The sequence below is a fragment of the Fistularia commersonii genome, chromosome 11 (genome assembly GCF_037954325.1).
Source record: "Fistularia commersonii isolate RoL2024-O1a breed Wild chromosome 11, RoL_Fcom_v1.0, whole genome shotgun sequence".
Classification (NCBI taxonomy): Eukaryota; Metazoa; Chordata; class Actinopteri; order Syngnathiformes; family Fistulariidae; genus Fistularia; species Fistularia commersonii.
In genome coordinates, this window is record NC_141294.1 from 9,739,334 (window position 1) to 9,758,365 (window position 19,032).

Genomic DNA, 19,032 nt, shown 5'->3' on the forward strand with positions numbered 1-19,032 from the left:
GGCATTTCCAATTCCAGCATCTCCATGCACTCTGTGCATGACCGAACCATCTCAGTCTGGCTCCTCTGACCTTCTCTCCAAAACATCTAACCTATCCCTCTGATGGACGCATTCCTGATCCTATCAATCCTCGTCACTCCCAAAGACAACCTCAACATCTTCATCTCTGCGACGTCCAGCTCCGCCTCCCGTCTGTTCGTCGATATCACTGCTTCTGGACCACACAGAATCGCTGGTCTCACCACTGTCCTGTACACCTTTCCTTGCATTCTGGACGATACTCTATCTATCTATCACCAGTCTAACATACTTCTCTGCCACTCTAGACTTCCTCTTACAGTTACAGAGTTGCTCTCTCAGCGCCTTGTCATGCTTTTTCTAGGTCTACAAAAGCGCAATGCAGCTCCCTCTGACCTTCTCTGTACTTCTCTATTAGCATGCTCAAAGCAAATACTGCATCTGTAGTACTCTTTCGAGGCATGAATCCATACTGCTATTCACATATGCTGACTTCGGCTCTCAGTCTAGTTTCCACTACTCTTTCCAATATCTTCATTGAATGGCTCATTAACTTTATCCCTTTATAGTTACTGTAATTCTGCATATCCTCCTTATTCTTAAAAATGGGCACCATCACACTTCTGCATTCCAAAGCCATCTTTTCATTCCAAGATCTTGTTGAATAATCTAGCCAGAAAGTCAACTGCTGCCTATCCTGGACATTTCCATGCCTCCACAGGTATATCATCAGGACCAACTGCCTTTCCACTCGTCATCCTCTTCAACGTCTTCCTCACTTCACTTTTACTAATCTCTGCTACGTTGTGGTCTATAATAGTCACCTCTCTTTAAGTTTCCTCAATTATCAGCCCTTCAAAGTACTCTTTCCATCTACCCATCACTCTTCAAGCATATCTCAATACATTTCCCCCTCTATCCTCAATCAACAAAACCTGCTGCACATCCTTTCCATCCCTATCACTCTGTTTTGCCAACCTGTACAAATCATTCTCTCCCTCCTTACTGTCCAACCGAGCATACAAGTCATCATATGCCCTTTGTTTTGCCTTTGCTACGGCTATCTTTAACTTACAATATATCTCCCTGTACTCTAACTGTTGCTAACTGATTTCTCTGTATATACTCCTGCACCTCTTCATTCCACCACCAAATCGCCTCATCTACTTTCCTTCCAGACGACACACTGAGTACTCTCCTACATGTCGCCCTGATCACATTTGCTGTAGTTGTCCAGTCATCTGGAAGCTCTCCCTGACCATCCAGAACCTTTCTTAAGTCCTCCCTGAAAACGATACAACACTCCTCCCTTTTCAGCTTCCACCACTTTATCATCTGCTCTGCTTTTGTCCTCTCGATCTTCTTTGGCACTAGAGTCTTTCTACAAGCCACCATTCTTTGCTGTCTGGCCACACTCTCAACTACCACTACTTTGCAAAGTAGTGGTCACTGATTTCCTTCAGCTTACCTCGTCTATACAAAATGTAGTCGAACTCCATGCTCCAACCTCCGCTCTTATAAGTTACCCTATGTTCTTGTCTTTTATGGAAAAAAAATATTCACTACAGCCATTACCATACTTTTTGCAAAGTCCACCGCTATCTGTCTGTCTGTGTTCCTACCCTGGAAACCAAACCTGCCCATCAGTTCTTCAACACCTCTTTTGCCTGCACCAATTACCACTCTCTCATCTCTGATATTCTGCATCACTTCATCTAACTCATTCCAGAACTCCTTTAAGTCACTACCCACCTGTTGGTCATAGTCACTAACAACACTGAGCATTACACTTTCAATATCCAGCTTCAGACTCATATGTCTATCTGACATGCTTTTAACCTCCAGAACATTCCTCAAAAACTTCTTCTTCAAGATAACTCCTGCTCCATTTCACTTTCTGTCAGTACCACAACTCAAAACCGGCTCCCAAGGTTCTCGCTACCTTTCCATCTAGTATCCCAGAGACCCTCCTTCTCTGCATCATATCAACCAACTCTCTACCTTTTCCTGTTATCGTTCCAATAGTCAAAGTCCTTACTCTCAGTCCCAAACTCTTGCCTATCCTCCCCTCTCTCTGCTTCTGAACATGTCTTCCTCCTCTCCTTCTTTGACCCACAGTAGCCCAGTTTCCACTTGTACCCTGTAGGTTATCGGTTATCGGTTATCGGCACCAATGGTAATGGAGACACTGGCCTGTTTCCCCTGAGGCTGGCTCGGGGAGAAATGTAATAGTGTACAAATGTAATAGTGTACAAGTGTAATAGTGTTAAAAACTCAGATTCACTTGTCTGAGATCCACAAAAAGATATCCCAAGATCCATTTGATGTGAAGGAGGAACTTTCAAATAAGTAACTCAATTAACAAGTCTCTCTTTATTGCAGGATTGATCAAATATTAAAGAGGACATATTTCACCCCCGGCACTCTGTCACTCTCCCTGGGGTTTTAATCAATGCCTAAGTGGTAAATTGCTGGGGAAGGTCAAGGACTTCTTTCATTAGCAATGTTTGAGAGAAGCCTCGATAACGGAAGCTAATCAAAAAATTAGCTGTCCTGCTCTGATATTCTCTTTACATGACATGCCAATAAGTTAGAAAATGTAACTGCTCTTCATCAGCTCACAACCTTGCATTTGCACCCAAATGACCTCTGCACTAAACTACACAAAAAAAATCTGCCTCTACTCAAATGTCTATTTCTGCGTTCACTTTATACTTACCGTGGGATTGTGAGAAATGTCACCTCGATTCCTCAGCATGTCTAGGACATGTGGAGAAATCAACAATAAAGCTGACTTTGACTTTTAACTTTGAGAAATGGAGACAGAAAGAGACAGTGCTGTCAGATGTAGGATAGTGCTAATGAGTAAATCTAACTTTAAAAAAGAGAGGAAAAAAGGACACTATTTGTATTTCAAAACAAGTAAAGCCACAATAAATTCTTGCAATTTCTAAGTTTTCAAAGATTTACAGTAGTATTTTGGGGAACATTGTTTATAGCCTAATGCATTAACAAATAACAATATAGATATTTTAGTCCATCAAAATGTTTTACATAAAGGTTGTCTTAAATTAGACCAGGAAACTTATCTATGGTATCTTGTGAAATTTTCTTTATGTGAAAAATTCATCTGTTTGATTTGTGTCACTAGAGCACTTCCACCACATTGCTATGGTCCAAAGCAAACACCGTGTCCACTACTGCAGTTGCAGATCAATCCTTGAGAATCTAGAGTTTGAGGCAATAATTGTAAACCTACAGCCATGTATAATTACATTGGGAAAGAGCAACTGCATCATCCATCCATCCATCCATCCATCCATCCATCCATCCATCCATCCATCCATCCATCCATCCATCCATCTTCAGCTTATCCGGGATGTGGACGAGGGATCAGCTAGGGAGGTGTCCAGGAGGCATCCTAACCAGATGCCAGAGCCACACCAATCTGCCTCTGGATCTCCTGTTCCATCCTTCCCTCACTCCTGAACAACACCCCAAAAATACCTGAACTTCTCCACTTGAGGCAGGACCTCCTTCCCATTTTGGAGTGGACACATCTCACATTTCAAGCTCAGACTGATGGTCTCAGATTATGGAGGTTCTGATCCTCATCCCAACTGCTTCACATTCAGCTGCAAACCGCTCTACTGAGAACTGGAGATCATGCTCTGATGAGGCCAACAGAGCCACATCATCAGCAAAAAGCAGAGACCCTGAGGTCAACGAACCGCATCCCCTAAACACCCTGGTCATGAAAGTTATGAACAGAGTCTGTGACAAGGACAGCCCTGGTGGAGTCCAACCCTCACTGTAAACAAGTCCGACTTACAACCAGCAACGCAGTCCATGCTCTGGCACCGATCATGTAAGGACCGTATTACAGTACCCCATACTCTCTGAGCAGCCACCACAGCCCCCACGGGAGACGGTGGAATGCTTTCTCCAGGTCTGCAAAGCACTTGTAGACTGGTTAGGCAAACTACCATGCATCCACAAGGACCCTGCTGAGGGTCTAGAGCCTGTCCACTGTTCCATTGCCAAGATGAAAATCACATTGCTCCTCCTGGATCCGATGTTTGACGACCTGTCGCACCCTCTTCTCCCGCACCCCTGAGTAGACTGAGGAGTGTGATCCCCCCTGTGGTCCGATCCCTCTTTTTAATAAGGAGGATCACCACCCCAGTCCGCCAGTCCATTGGCACTCCCCCCACCTTCCACGCAATGCTGCAGAGGAGTGTCAGCCATGACATCCCCACAATATCTATCCTTGAGGAACCCAGGATGGATCTCATCCAACCGAGGAGCTTTCTGACTGCTTTGACAACTTAACCCCTAGATGTAGGAGAGTCCACCCCAGAGTCAACTGCATCATATTGGGTAGAATGTTCCTGGAAATACTATCTCTACATTTAGTTTTTTGTAACTCTTTCTGATTACAAATGCAAATTATTAAGTTAAATACAGAATATTTAATCTTGAATTTTCATGCTACTTTTTTCTAATAAAGCTCATTGGTAAGTATGCTACGGCATTTTTGGATCTACTCAGATTTCAACCTGAATCGTAAGGTCCATTGTGTGTCTTTGAGAGGGTTGAAATATTTGCTCACCTGAGTGCACCTGAGGCAGTAAGGTTTAGGTCGATAGATAATCTTTGTAATGTTATGCTGTCTGAAACAGAAAATCTATGAATGTGATGTTTTATTCAGTAATCTTGTCTGCAGAACTGAACAGACAGAAAGCCTCTGCACTTTTTGAAATAGCCATCTGACCGCGATCCATCCCTCCCATTCCAAGTACAAAAAAAGAAAAAGAAAAAAAAAATCACATTTTCCTATTTGATTGAATAAATATTATCAATGCATATAATAAGGTTCCACTACCTGAAAAAAAAAACTTTTTAATTTATTGAATTGTTTACTGAAATAAATTCAATGTTTAGATTATTTACTTCCTTCAATATGGACCAAAAGGTCATCTTTAGCAGTAATAATGGACATATATAGTCCTAAATTTAGTTTTATATTTGGCAACATTTACCTTGACAAGAACAAAATAAATGCCCTTTCTCTGTTTCTTGGATGAGGAATTTAAGTGTTGTATCCAAGCTTTCTTTTGGTCTCTGTAAGTTTACAGCCAAGCTAGAATTTGGACAATGCAACCTCAAAAGCCTGCAGGCTAGGAAAAACAAACAAAAAAAAAAAAAAACAATTGACAAGAAAAAGGCTCTTAGAGTTGACCTGGGTCAGATGCCACTTATGGCAGGCGAATTATTAGGAGGAAACGACAGGGTTGCTATGGCTGATCACTCATCACCAACCATGAGACAACAGGGAGAGAGAGATAATTTCTGCTACATTCCACGATAAGAGGATTGTAAAAAGCTGGTCCTCAATGTAAAAGGTTTCCTGCACAAAACAAGCGGTCACAATTCCATCCTATAATTTAAATATCTTCTCTTCTCAATTTTTTGGGGGGAGAATAGAATGATTTAGACATTAGTGTCACATGTCTGTCCAGTTTATCTTTTGGCTCTAACCCATGATGCCTCACTTAGAGGATAAACGCAATACTGGATGTTCAGTCTTTCTTCATTTGGATCTTTTTCAATAGAACACACCGCATTTGTTAACGAGACATGATTTTTAGAATTTGCATAATTCAGATCCATTGCTTGTATATGTTTTTGATAACTTTAGCTGTATTGAACCTTGACAACAATAAACAAACAAAAAAAACATTTAAGATGTTTAAGTCTTGCACAATCTACCACTAGGATTGGTAAATGGCGAACTAAATTGGGCGCATCTTCTTTTTTTGTTTGTTTGTTTTTATATTTTTGACACAGTATTTTCAAAACTGTTTAAGTTTTATCAAGGTAATACTGTGACTGAATTTGTGGTGTATTCGGTAATGAGGACAATCTTGTAACTTATTAATAACCTTCACTGAGCTTAGGCTCAACAACATGAAGTACAGTACATTGAATAGGCCCCTCCTTATTCTTATTGTTTTGCATGTGTAAACACATCGTCTATCACTCAGTGGTGCCTCCTAGAGACACTTAAACATAACAGCATTCAAGACCACAACAGTATTCCGCACTCATTTAGGAATCACAAAATGCAGGAGTAAGAATTAAACATTGTCTCAATGTCGTCTCACCTATTGACTCATAAATATCCTTATTTATTGTGCGTCAGTGTGATATTCTGTTGCTATATGAGTAAATGCCATTTTGACATTTACATATCAGCCTGGGCATCCTTTTCCCAACCATGTCCTCCTGCTCATGCTTGCCCATCCATGGGATAAAATCCATTCAGAATGTTTGTCCTGGCTGGGTATGCACAGATGAGCTTAACAAGAGGCATCCAAGAAGAATTTTGAACAAATGCAAGTATTACCTTATCAGGCTTCTTCCAGCTCCAGCTTGATTTGATTAGATGTCTAAATGTCCCTACTTGATTCCATGAACAACACTTAGGGAACTTGCTGTGGCTCTATGCATCTCCAGTTTCACTTTTTCACTCATTATGTACATGCTTGGAGCAAAGGTGAGGGTTGAAGCTTAGAGCGGGTGTTAATTTAAGAACTTGTTCTCAGGCTAAGCTCCCTCTTCACAGCAAAAGTCTAGTTCAAACCACTGCTGACATGGCATCAGTCTGCCTGTCTCACACAGCATCTTAATCTTGTGCCCTGAGCATGAAATTCTTGCCTTAAAGCTCTTTTCAAAGTTTTCCACAGACATGTGGTCATACCAAAACTAAGTTGATATATAGACAGTGATAGGCCAAAAAGAGGATGCGATATTAGGAGAATGTGACGCTGCAAAATATATTACTATATATGGAGAAATAAATGAAGTATTAATACATAATGATTAATGTGACATATAAACTGGAATTTGATTGGGGGACAAAAGGTTTAGTGATATATTGCCAATCCATTCCAGCATGATGAAACAACTGAAAAGTGACGTTCATGAATTTATTAAAGGATGATGTACAGGAACTGAATCATAAAATAATGCTGGGGGCTTAGCTTCAATATAAGGTAATGTTGATAATAGAGAAATGAATTATATTTAATAGAGAATTGTACTGCTGGGAAGAATGTAGTCTTTTGTCCACTGTTGAATGTTTTCATCGATCTGAACAGCACAATCAGGTGCATTGTCGGTGTATGTGATTAATTTGATACATTGAACTGTGGCGCACAAATAATTAAGGGGTGTTTCAGTCATACTAAAAAGTCATCAGAAAGACCAAAAGAGATACAAGAGATACAAAAGAGGTAGTAGTCTAATTAAATAAAAAAAAAAGTCAGCTTTTTCACTTACAGATGGTCTCCTTAAATCTTTTTCTCCCTCTCTCACTTTCTTAGGCTCTTGCCATGGGGATGATGACAGAGTATTATCACTATATTTTCACCACACTGGTAAGTAGGAAGAGGCAGAATCTGCAAAATTGGTTTATGACATGTTTCAGTCTCCATTCAAAATTCAGCTATTCATTTGATAGTTGCATGTTAAATGTTTTTGTTCCTTAGAGTATTTTCCATGGGTATCCTCCTCCCTCATTTTCCAAAATGAACTGCATTAGAATTGATGGTTTTAAGAGACAAATGAGCAGTGAATTGACCAGCATGAAATGTCCTCCATCTCTGTCCAAATGGTTTGGAAGTTTGGACTGGTTTTGTAGCAGGAATAAACAGATGCACAGTGACGTTGGATAAATACAGTAGCTGCCCGGAAAAAGTGTTTAATCCAAAGATGGACGATCATTTTGGCGGGATGATGTCATAATTGTACAGTTAGGCAGGCGTTATCTAACCTTGCCAGTTGTTAGAAAAGTATCACCTTTAGAAATAATGAATTCTGTAACTCAATCTGTACAAACATTTTAGCTGGATTCGATTCCTGAATCAGTCACACATTTTATGTTCCATTCAATCTTGAAAACAATGGTACTGCCGATTTAATCCACAAGATAACTACCCCTGCTTCATCCACAATAACCAATATGTTGCCAAGATTTGTTTATTTGGACAGTATTTCCAAATATTACAAATACATCTTTCAATGAGTGTAACAAGTTACCTAGGGATGAAGAGAACCGCATTATTCCCCAAAACCATACCTCAAGAAGAGCCTGATAATTTTACCAAAAAATAAATACGGACAAATAAGAAAAAAAATCTAAACTATTTTAAAACCATACATTCAAATGAAGCCAAAACATTCTTTGCAGGGCATGGCTCGTCAGAATTCAGTGCAGTCCACAAGCAGAGACCTTTATCTTTTAAGCTGATAAAGACTTTTTTATCTGTTGATAAAACTAAACTTCAAGTGTGGGCGAGGGGTGCAAAAGATGTTGAGTGAAAATAAACAAATATAGGATCGAAGAGGTGGAAAAGATTTTGTGTGGAAAAGGAGACCATAAATAGACACAGAAGCACTTGGGAACAATGTGGTTTCATTTTCTCCAATAACAATATGAAATAAAATAAATTAAAAAATCCATCTGACTTTTGAATGGTCAGTTCTTAGTTTTAAATGGGCATCTAGAGATGCTTACTCTCTTTCCTCTGTGCTTCCTCTCACCAAGTCTTTGTCGCATAATTAAATATGTCCACAGCCTTTTGGATAAGATGAAAAGTGAAAATTAAACATGGGCAGAGGAGTGGAAACAGGGATAGAGGGAGGAGTGCCACTGTTGTGTTTGGCAGCTCAGTGCTGACAGCCTTCTTCTTGCAGCACAGCAAAGCACTCAGCCATACTGAGGCTGCATATGGCATCTGTTTTTCTGCCAGCTTTGTCTTTACTTTTCATTTACCTTTTTTAATGGTTTGATCTTCTACAGCGTGTGAAGTTTGATCAGTAAGTCAGCTGGTTAGCACTTGACCTGACGACTGTCAGGGATCCATCTCAAGCATATTTTCTGATCCTCTTCTGAAATTTAATTGCACAACTGGATATTATTGAATGAGGAAGTTGTTTTTTTTTCTTCAGAAAAATGATTACTTTGGAGCTGGCCCTTTTTTTGATAATTTTTGTCTTATTATTTTATGAATACTAATAAGATGTGATTAATAAATAATTGGTAGTTGGAGCCCTTTCCTTAATCCAAAGATTAATGTGCACTGTTTCTTCCAGACTCATAATTAATGTCACCGCTCTATGGGATAGCAGTATTTGTTTCAATTTTAATATTTCTCTTATGATGCCAGATGTGATGCCATTTCAACCCTGCTTTCAAAATAACGAACTGGTTTTGACACTCTACCAAAAAAATCTATACTTTCTGAATCTGATAGCTGGACAGGACTCGAAGAACCTTCCTGTGATTTATGTTGTAAGAGTGATGAAACCAACGGCAAGTGCAAAACAGTTAAGCGTCACCAGATAGTTGAAACAAATGTCTCATGCTGACATTAATTACAAAATATTTTCACCACTTTTTTGGCTGTGCAAATCACTCATTTTGTAGAAGTACTACAAAGGTAATGTGTGACAACTTCAAGTCTTTACATTTGACAGTTATGTCTCCAAATTGGGTACGTGGGTTGAATACTGCCTTTGACTGCAGTTTGTCTAGATTAATTTGGGTGTATTTACTGTAGTTATATTTATCTCAACATATTGATTAAGTGTGCTAAAAGTCCAAATTCTATTGGCACAAGTCAGCGATGCTTAGCTTACTGCCTTTTGCTGCTTGCTTTTAACCATTGGACATTTTATAGTTGAAGTATATCTCTAATGCTGTGTTATACTCCCTCTCTAAGGATCTATTTGCCCTTGATGTGGAACCTTACCGATATAGTGGTGTGAACATGACGGGCTTTAGGATTCTCAACACAGAGAACAGCCAAGTGGCCTCCATCATTGAGAAATGGTCCATGGAGAGACTGCAAGCTCCACCGAAACCTGACTCTGGTCTACTGGACGGCTTCATGACCGTGAGTTTCATAGAAAGATTTTATGAAATTAGAGATCAGTTGGTAGGTTCTTTGTCTGTATGTTCCCTCTTCGAATTAAGTTTTTATTTATTTTTTTATTTTTTTATTTTGTTATTTTTTTTTCAGCTAATTAATTTATTCAGTCCAGCAGGTCACTTCCTCCTCGGCATTTGGCCATCCATTACCATATGTACCACATGGAACCCCGTCAAGGCATTTTATAATAAAGGTCTTATAGTTTCATGTTTCACCATCCCTGTCATCCCTTCAGTCACGATATAAACACATGGTGATTACGATAGCACTGAGAAACAAAATAATGTGTACTTTGCGTTAAAAGAGACACAAAGGTTGATATCATGGCAAATAATTAATCAAATATTAACACAAGTGGTAGAGCCCCAGTAAAACCAGTTTGGATCATTTTAATTGAATTAAAGAGATACATATATCTCATATTTTTACAACAATAAAAGTGACATGGTGATGAACAAGATTGTCGATACATATTAGACCAATTTCTATTCCTTGAGGTTCCTGGCTATTCATTATTTTGTTTAACAGATGAGCTTTATTTTGGTAATTTGAACCAGAGTCCAAATACAGGACTGTCTCAGAAAATTTGAATATTGTGATGACATTCTTTATCTTCTGTAATGCAATTACAAAAACAAAAATGTCATACATTCTGGATTCATTACAAATGAACTGAAATATTGCAAGCCTTTTATTATTTTAATATTGCTGATTATGGCTTACATCTTAAGAAAACTCAAAAATCTTATCTCAAAATATTAGAATATCATGAAAAAGTAATTTTTGTTTTTTTAATTGCATCACAGAAGATAAAGAACTTTATCAAAATGTTCTAATTTTCTGAGACAGTCCTGTAAAATGGTGCAGTAAGCTTTAATTGAAGTCCAGGTCTGGCCCAACTCTTCTTCTATTTTAAAAGGTGCAATAAATGCTGCGTGACGTAAATGGCTTAAAGCAATTGTCCTAAGATCTTTCAAGACCCAGCCTCATTTTGGAAGGTCTTAGGGTAAAACACCAATATGCCAAAAAGAAGGTGATGCCTCATGCAATTTCAGGGGCAGTTATCAGGAATATAGCTGCCTGGGTACAATGGCGTTTAGATGACTCACCAGGAAAATTACTTTCCTGATTGATGTTTCTGTTAGGTAAAGTGATTTACATTTACCAGTACAAAGGGCTCAAAAAGTATGCACCCCCTGGTCATCTCCGATGCATAACACAAATAGTATCAATAAGGATGTAAAACGTCCCTGCCGTGAAGCCAGCTATTGTTACAGTGTTTATCCCAGTCAGCCAGGGGACTTTCGAAGCCTTTACCCTTGGCTGAGTTTATTTTCACACGGAAACATTTGATTGATTTGAAATGTGCCACTACAAATGATGTGACATTGTTTACTCAGTCTGAGAGAAGGCCATTTATTCTGGACAAGGGTGCATTTTGTTGCTTTTACTTTTATTAATTCATTTATTTTTTTGGATACCCTTATGCCAGAGTTAATTTGTAACTACCCTGTATCCACCTCTTCTGAATGTTCTTTCCGCATAGCTGGCCAAACAAACCATTACAGGGCTAAAAACAAACCTGACAAAAAATTAACCTCGCCACACAGAGCAGGTGTGAAAAGACCATGACTTATTTCTCAGCTCTCCTCAGGGAGGCAAATAAAAAAAAGTTGGTTTCGAGTCCCGGATGTCTGTGTTACTGTGATGTGAAATGTCTGTGATCAGAGCACACTGCCTGTAATAACTGTTCCTCCAGACTGCCTTCATATCAGTCTGTTATCTGGGAACTCTGCCAAAATATGTCAACCCACCAGAGACGGAGAATGGCAAGAAAAAGAGAGTAATGGAGGAGGAAAGAGAAATTAGATGAGGGGGATGACTAAGAATGAGAAGGACAGTTGGTGGGTATGAAGGGAAGGCAGAAGTGAGATCAGAGTCCATGTGTTTTATTCCCAGAAGGACCATTGAGGTGTTAAAAGCTAGGCCCAATGTACTTGCTTGGTCCGATTCCAGTTGGAAGCCACTGGCCTGCACCGCAACAACATGTTGGCTGATTGCAAACAGAAGCTTACCTCTGGGGAATAACAGATTCCCCCATATTCTCTTTCTTCCACTATTTTCCCTTTTTATAGAGCTCTTTGCTGAGTCGTGTTCCCGGATCTATATTGGAGAGTGGGAGTTACTCACTTTAAGCCCCTTTTGTTGGATTTGTGGCTCAATCAATACTGTTTCCCACTTGAGACCTGGAATGGACTGTGTGTAATAACTGGACCTTTTCAAAAACACAAAACTACGTTTATACTCAGCATCCACCACAAGTTGCAGCACTGAGTTCCCGGGATGGGAAAGTGGTTCCTGAATTCACATTAAGGAGAAGGAACAAGGCGAAATAAAACAACTTTCCTATCACCATTATTTTCATATATGTGTCTTTAAATGATTATTTTTGGATCAGTTACAGCAAAGGATGTATGTATGAGGAGTGGACTGTGACCCTGCTCATCACTGAATTAATCGCAATGGAGTTTGAAGGTGGGGATTGATTAATTAGACAAATGGCAATCAGTCAGCAGCTAATGCATATTGACATGGTGAAAGGTTCCGTAAAAGTTTGATTAACACCTGCATTTGTGTGCGTTATTTATGGTTTTATGTGCTTAAGTAGTGAACTGCTGATGTAACTTATGGACTCTGGGCTCATGAGGGATTGCACTGAATGAGCAGTAGACTTAGGTTTGTAAGACTCTCAGTCAACAGCACTGATATACAATAAATGGTTGTGCCCTGTGGTGTATGTGTTTAATAAGAGCTACTACTTTAATTCAGCGCAAAGCATAAAGGGGGGGGGGGTGTTCATAAATAAATAGAGTAAAACAGGTAGCAAAAAAAAACAAAGATTCAAATGCCCTTTCCAATATATTTCTCTCTCTCTCTCTCTTGTATATACTTGTACTTGTGTATATATATATATATATGTATATATATATATATATATATATATATATATATATATATATATATATATGTATATGTATATGTGTATGTACACACACACACACACACACACACACACACACACACACACATATATATATATATATATATATATATATACATTTTTTTTTTTTTTTTTCTTGCCTAAGTCAGGAATCAAAAATAAAAAATCAGAACATTTGCTGTTGGCCTATGTGCGACCTAATTTACTTGGATTTTGGAGACTGTTGTGTTTCAGTTCAGCAATTCAGTATACCAGACATGTAATGATCATTTCTTTCAGTGCTTACAAGGAGAAAGGAGAACACACAGTGGCAGCCAGTTCTATTGTAAGCCATATCAGCAGTCACTCTAAGAGACACAAATGTTTGGCAGGAAAAATGAAATACTGGAATTTTCAGTATTTACGTATCACAATATTTACTATTTATGTAATAAATAAATAAATACACAATACTTAATAAAAAAAATTAAAAAAAAAAACAGAGACCGACTCTTGGAGACTGAAAAAGGCCATTATAGATTACCTTGAGTTAATGCTGTAAAAAACACCTATGAAAACCATATGTAGAAGATAGCTGAGACATTCAGAAATAGGAAAATAAAACCAAAAGGAGACGCTGACAGGTTTCCATATAGTTTATGTAGTCTGATGTACCACCACAATGTCCATATCTCAGCAGGTCATATAGCTCACACACTTTTTTGTGTGTGAAAGAAAACAACCTGCTGTGTGTTGACAGATTTTACTGCGCTGATAGTGCTCGCGCACCAAACAAGTGCATTTCTGACCACCCGCTGCGGGTGCTGAAAACTGTTTATTGATGTCTTAAGTCACAATAGTTGATAGCCTTTAAAAATCTTGATCACAAGATGGGCTGTGGTTACAAGTCAGGGTACTTCTCTGTTTTTAAGACACTCGCAGTTTGTCATTATCGCAAATTGTTGCTACGTTAAGAGAGAGTGTTCTTTATTTTGCCGAAGGACACTTTGGCAACACACTTTTAGAAGTGGAGAACAAAACAGTAACATTCCTCTCCTCAAACAGTTTTGTTGGTTGGTTGCAGAAACTTGTCAGCTTTTTTTTTTAAAATAACAGGGGCAGTATTTTTGCAAAGACACAAAGATCCTTTTAGTGCATTATCTCAAGGGTGGCCATAACATATCACATGAGAACATGTTGTATTGCCAAAATAAGAACCTGAAAAGCACGTCTATCTATCTATCTATCTATCTATCTATCTATCTATCTATCTATCTATCTATCTATCTATCTATCTATCTATCTATCTATCTATCTGTCTATCTGTCTATCTGTCTATCTGTCTATCTGTCTGTCTGTCTGTCTGTCAGTCTGTCTGTCTGTCTCTGTCCAAATATATATATATATATATATATATATATATATATGACTGTTCAGATAAACTAATGCTACCTTCAATTAATACAGCAGTGAACAATTCCTGAGTCGTGGCTTAACATGCACACAGACAGTGACCTTACAAGCTCTTTGCTCTCATTAGCATAATGTTTCTCCTTGTTAATTGCTTCAGCTGCTGTCTGATTCATTGTGTGAACTACAAATTTGAAGCAGGTTAAAAAGAGAAAGAAAGAAACAGTCTGGCTTGGCTACAATTTTTACAGTTATCTATACTTACCTTTTTTCAAAAAGTTGCAATGTACAGGTGCAAGCTCCATTGTTTGTCTGATCACGAAAGGCTGACCCTTCAGACTTCAAGGTCTTCCCTTTATTTGTAGCAATTGTGAAATGTAGTTAGTATTCAAAGCCATGACAAGACTGTTGTGTTATTTCTATCCCCATATTAACATACAGATGCCACACTTTTTGGTACATTTAAATGGTGAATTGATGGAATGCCATTTTCTTTTTTGACAGATCGTTTTAAATTCTCATTTGAACAGCTCGAAAAATCCGGCATCAAACATGTTTTGGAATGCATGTTATCTGGGCATCAGTCAGGCAGGCATATGATGGATACCAAGTTATCAAATAAATCATATGGAAAATGTGTATTTTAAATTGTAGTCCCCCCTCCCAAGGTATATATATCTTAAGAAGTTGTGACGCTGGTACTGTTGCCAAAACAACAACTTTATGTTCACCGCCTTTTATCTATTACTTTGTTTTAAAAAAAAAGTATGTATATACTCTACCACATAAAACACATCACATGCTTATATTTTGTTTTTAAAGTGTAATAGTGTACTACGTAGTACATAGTACATAGTTTACTACACTATGAGTGCATATTTTAAAAGAAAACAGAAAAAGCAAACAAGCAAAAAAACAAACAAAAAGATGTTACTAGTAGGGTCAAGAAATGGGAGGGAAAGGGGAATGTGTGAGGTGTCAGCGTAGCGTTATCTTTGTTTAACAAGTAATGAAGTTCAAAGTGTTTTCACAAACAAATGCTGCTAATAATCATGCAAATGTTATTATTAATCTTTCAAAACTAGATGACTTGTGAGAACTCTGGATCAGTATTTTAGCATTATAGCTGCAGTATTATCAATCGTAAAACTTTCACGAACACAAAGGATGATATTTTTTAAATATGTGTAAACAAATATTCACACGTAACAAACAATACATACACAAACACAAACACACACAAAGACCTACACATGCACACACTTACATACAAACACACACAATAACAACAAGGCAAACAGTAACTTATGACCAATTAATAGGTATGAATACAAGCTCTGCTATGGGATAAATAAAAGAGGAAATTAACTATGTTGCTAATTGTGACAGAGGGAGCTACACACAGTTCGTATTCCAACAGAGGAATGCCTCATATGATAGAAGAGGGGATTCTCATTTTAGCTGATGGTAATGTGTAAAGAGGGATAAAACCTAAGAAAGACTTGGATTTTAACCTAGTTGTAATCAAGTTAAACAACAAGATTTTCTCCAACAGCACAATTTCTGTGAATGTAGATGACCAGTATGATTCACTTGCTGAGAATATCCTCAAACCTGTAGCCTATTGTGTAACCCCCTTATTACAAAATTTCCCATTAAAATAGTTGGATGCATCAAGAAAAGTAAATGTATGTGATGAATTTTCTGAAGGGTGGATTTTAATCTGACATTTGCAGTTGGGCATTGCTTTCTGTCCTACTCGTTTCTAAGGCAAGAATAATCCCCATCCCTAAAACACAGAAGAGCTGTCATTGGTCGGGTATCCAGGATAGCCTTAAGGCATGCTGATATAATTTATGAGAGTTCTAACTTCAGGACAGTTTAGGACATAATTTGTCCATCAGACTTTTATAGCTATGATTTATATATGTCATATATATTAGTAAATAGCCAAAAAGGAGAAGTGTGGATTGGTATTCAGTGACTTCATGTGCTATAACTATGTTGTCTGGATTAACTTTTGACATTTTGCATTCTTATGTGTGTTGTGTGGTTTTGAGTGGTGCTCAGATTTACATAATTACTTTCACATGGCACCCAGATTATTTTTTTGTTAATATGGGATCATAAAAAAAGAAAAAGAAAAGAAAAAAAAGCATGTTATCCAAACAGTGAGCCTTCACAGTGTTAATCTTTTGTTCTGGTTACCAATAAGTTCTTTACCAGTACTGCTTCATTGTGTACATGCATGCATGCATGTGTGTGTGTGTGTGTGTGTGTGTGTGTGTGTGTGTGTGTGTGTGTGTGTGTGTGTGTGTGTGCATGTTGATTTGGCAAAAAAGGAGCTGAGTGAAGTGGAATAGGACAAGGCTGGTGGAGGGATTGAGAGATTTTGTCTGTATCCTGCTTGTTCTTCTTCCAACCTGTCAGTCAAGCTGTTTTACTGGAGACCCCCTGAGTGGAGGGGCAAGCTATGAAACATGGCCGGGGCAGGTGAGTCAGAAGGGTTTCAGGTTGTCTGGGATTTGGTGGATATTGGGGCTGACCCCATGCTGAGTTTGGGTGCAGTGGGAGAGGTTTGACCTTTTGAATACAGTGATGGAATACAAACAGCAGAGAGCAGAATCTACCATTGTGTGGCTGGTCTTTTCTGAGATCATGCCTCAATGTTGTCCAAGATGCAGACCTTTTTGCGTGACTTTCCTGATGTTCCATGATGAGGCAATGCACGGGATAGGAGGAACTTCAGCTTTTCAGGAACTGAGGCTATCCAAAGACATTTTCAGCAGCAGGAGGCTAATATTTGATACCTTCATATTGTGGGCGCAGATTCACTTTCTGCACTGTGGATGATGCCATTGGACAGTTTTCTTCCCTGCCTCTTAGATGGGGCTTCTCTCAGCTTAGTTTGTTCCATCTGCTTCTCTGTGTGGATCAAGCCATCTCTCTCTCGCTCCCTCTGCAGCACACAGAGTATTGTCCACATGCCACAGAGGGAATTTGGCTTTCATGTTCTGGTTGGACATTATTCCGACAACTGGCAATTTTCATGTGCGGGGACTGGCATTGCTGGTGAAGACAGCAAGAAGTGTCTTTGGTGCCATTTATTTCAAACCGACAGCCACTTTGTGGCTTCCGTGGTATCTGTTTTCCAGAAGCAGAAAATTAGAGTCACTGTGCAATAACAAAAGGTTTGACACTTTCCTCACACATTTCAGTCTGATGTCTTTTCTGCATAGTTATGTTTACATAAGCATAGGCAATTAGTCACTTGTAACATGGCACTTTTGCAATGTGAATGTCTGAACCTCTTGTGTAAAATATAAGGACAATTGAAAAACAAAATATCCACAAATTGATTACGATGTAATTATGTTGTTATATTAGATGCAAATTATCTTAATCCTGCTTAGTGTACTAGTCTCCTAAAACAGATCAGTGGATCTCCGCATGGAGTTCAGCATAGTCCCAGAGCAGTAACAAAATAAATTGGAGGGATTGTGAGACATGAACTGGAAGAAAAGAATGGGTTCTACAAGCCCCTTTAATAGTACTGAAGTGATAAACGACCTTCGTCTCAAATTCCTCCTCTCATGTTGACCCTTATTTATCATCATAGAATCCATACAGAGCCAAGCACTCAACATAATATTAGTTGGAGTTCAAACTTAATTTATTATTATAATAAAAGTCTTATCAGTGCTACTGAAAGTCATCGACACAAACATTTTTGGTTACCTGTTCATTTGAATATCATGCCTCAACTTATTCTTCATTCATTGGCTCTGTCCCATGAGTTTGCGACAAGGGAAACATAGACATGTTGGGATAAAAAAGTGTGGCAATCTCAATATCACTTGTAACAATTCATTTTTATTAAAAGAAGTTGCAAGAGTGGCAATTAGAAGAAAATCACAACTTGGGTCAGTCAGACCTCGACACAGTTTAAGTTTTTGATTAATATTTTGATAAATTTAGAAGTAATTAAAAATAGAAATATACTTTTTTAACATTTTGATAAAACATGTCAAGGTGAATTAAAGAAAAACAATGACTCCTGAAATTCAGAAATGCTATCTGCAAAAGGGGCCCTTGAAGAGAGACAATTGGTTTTATAATCACAAAAAGGTTAACATATAGGACAAATAATTGAGGAGCTTTGGAGTTACAGTAATCTATTGTGTATTTTCATAAACAGTTGAAAGGATGCTTGTCAGATGGATCTATTGCTTCCTCTACCTTTATATCTTTCCCCCTCAAGGTAAGATTTAAGATGGAAGATTATTTTTTTTTCCTTTTCTCTTGGTAATGCTGTCAGAGCTGGATCTATTCCTTTTCTTTCAATTAATTGTTCAGTTTTCTGAGAAAGTTTCAAGGGGAAAAGGGGTACAAAGAGCACCATTTGAGTCCATTTTTATCCAAGGTCACCAGTGATGCTGCTGCAATGAATCATCCTCACTGTAAAACCATTTAAATCATTTTGATACAACCAGCTGGATGATGCATGGACAGAAGAGCAACTACGTTTCTCAAAAATAGCAACTGATGTTTCTGCCTAAATTGAACCTGACCGTAAGCCAGCAATGATAATGATGCTATTCATTTTTGAATTTTTATTTTTTGTGG

The 19,032-nt window shown here is 38.3% G+C and overlaps 1 protein-coding gene across 2 annotated transcripts in view; it reads left to right on the plus strand.

The window, feature by feature from the left end:
- grik2 (glutamate receptor, ionotropic, kainate 2) overlaps nt 1-19,032 on the plus strand; it is a 206,448-nt gene that overhangs the window by 80,922 nt on the left and 106,494 nt on the right. For both annotated transcript variants that reach the window (XM_086154890.1, XM_086154891.1), the window contains exons 5-6: nt 7,407-7,460; nt 9,807-9,980. In XM_086154890.1, the coding sequence (XP_086011016.1) occupies nt 7,407-7,460; nt 9,807-9,980 (228 nt within the window). The remainder of the gene's footprint in view (nt 1-7,406; nt 7,461-9,806; nt 9,981-19,032) is intronic.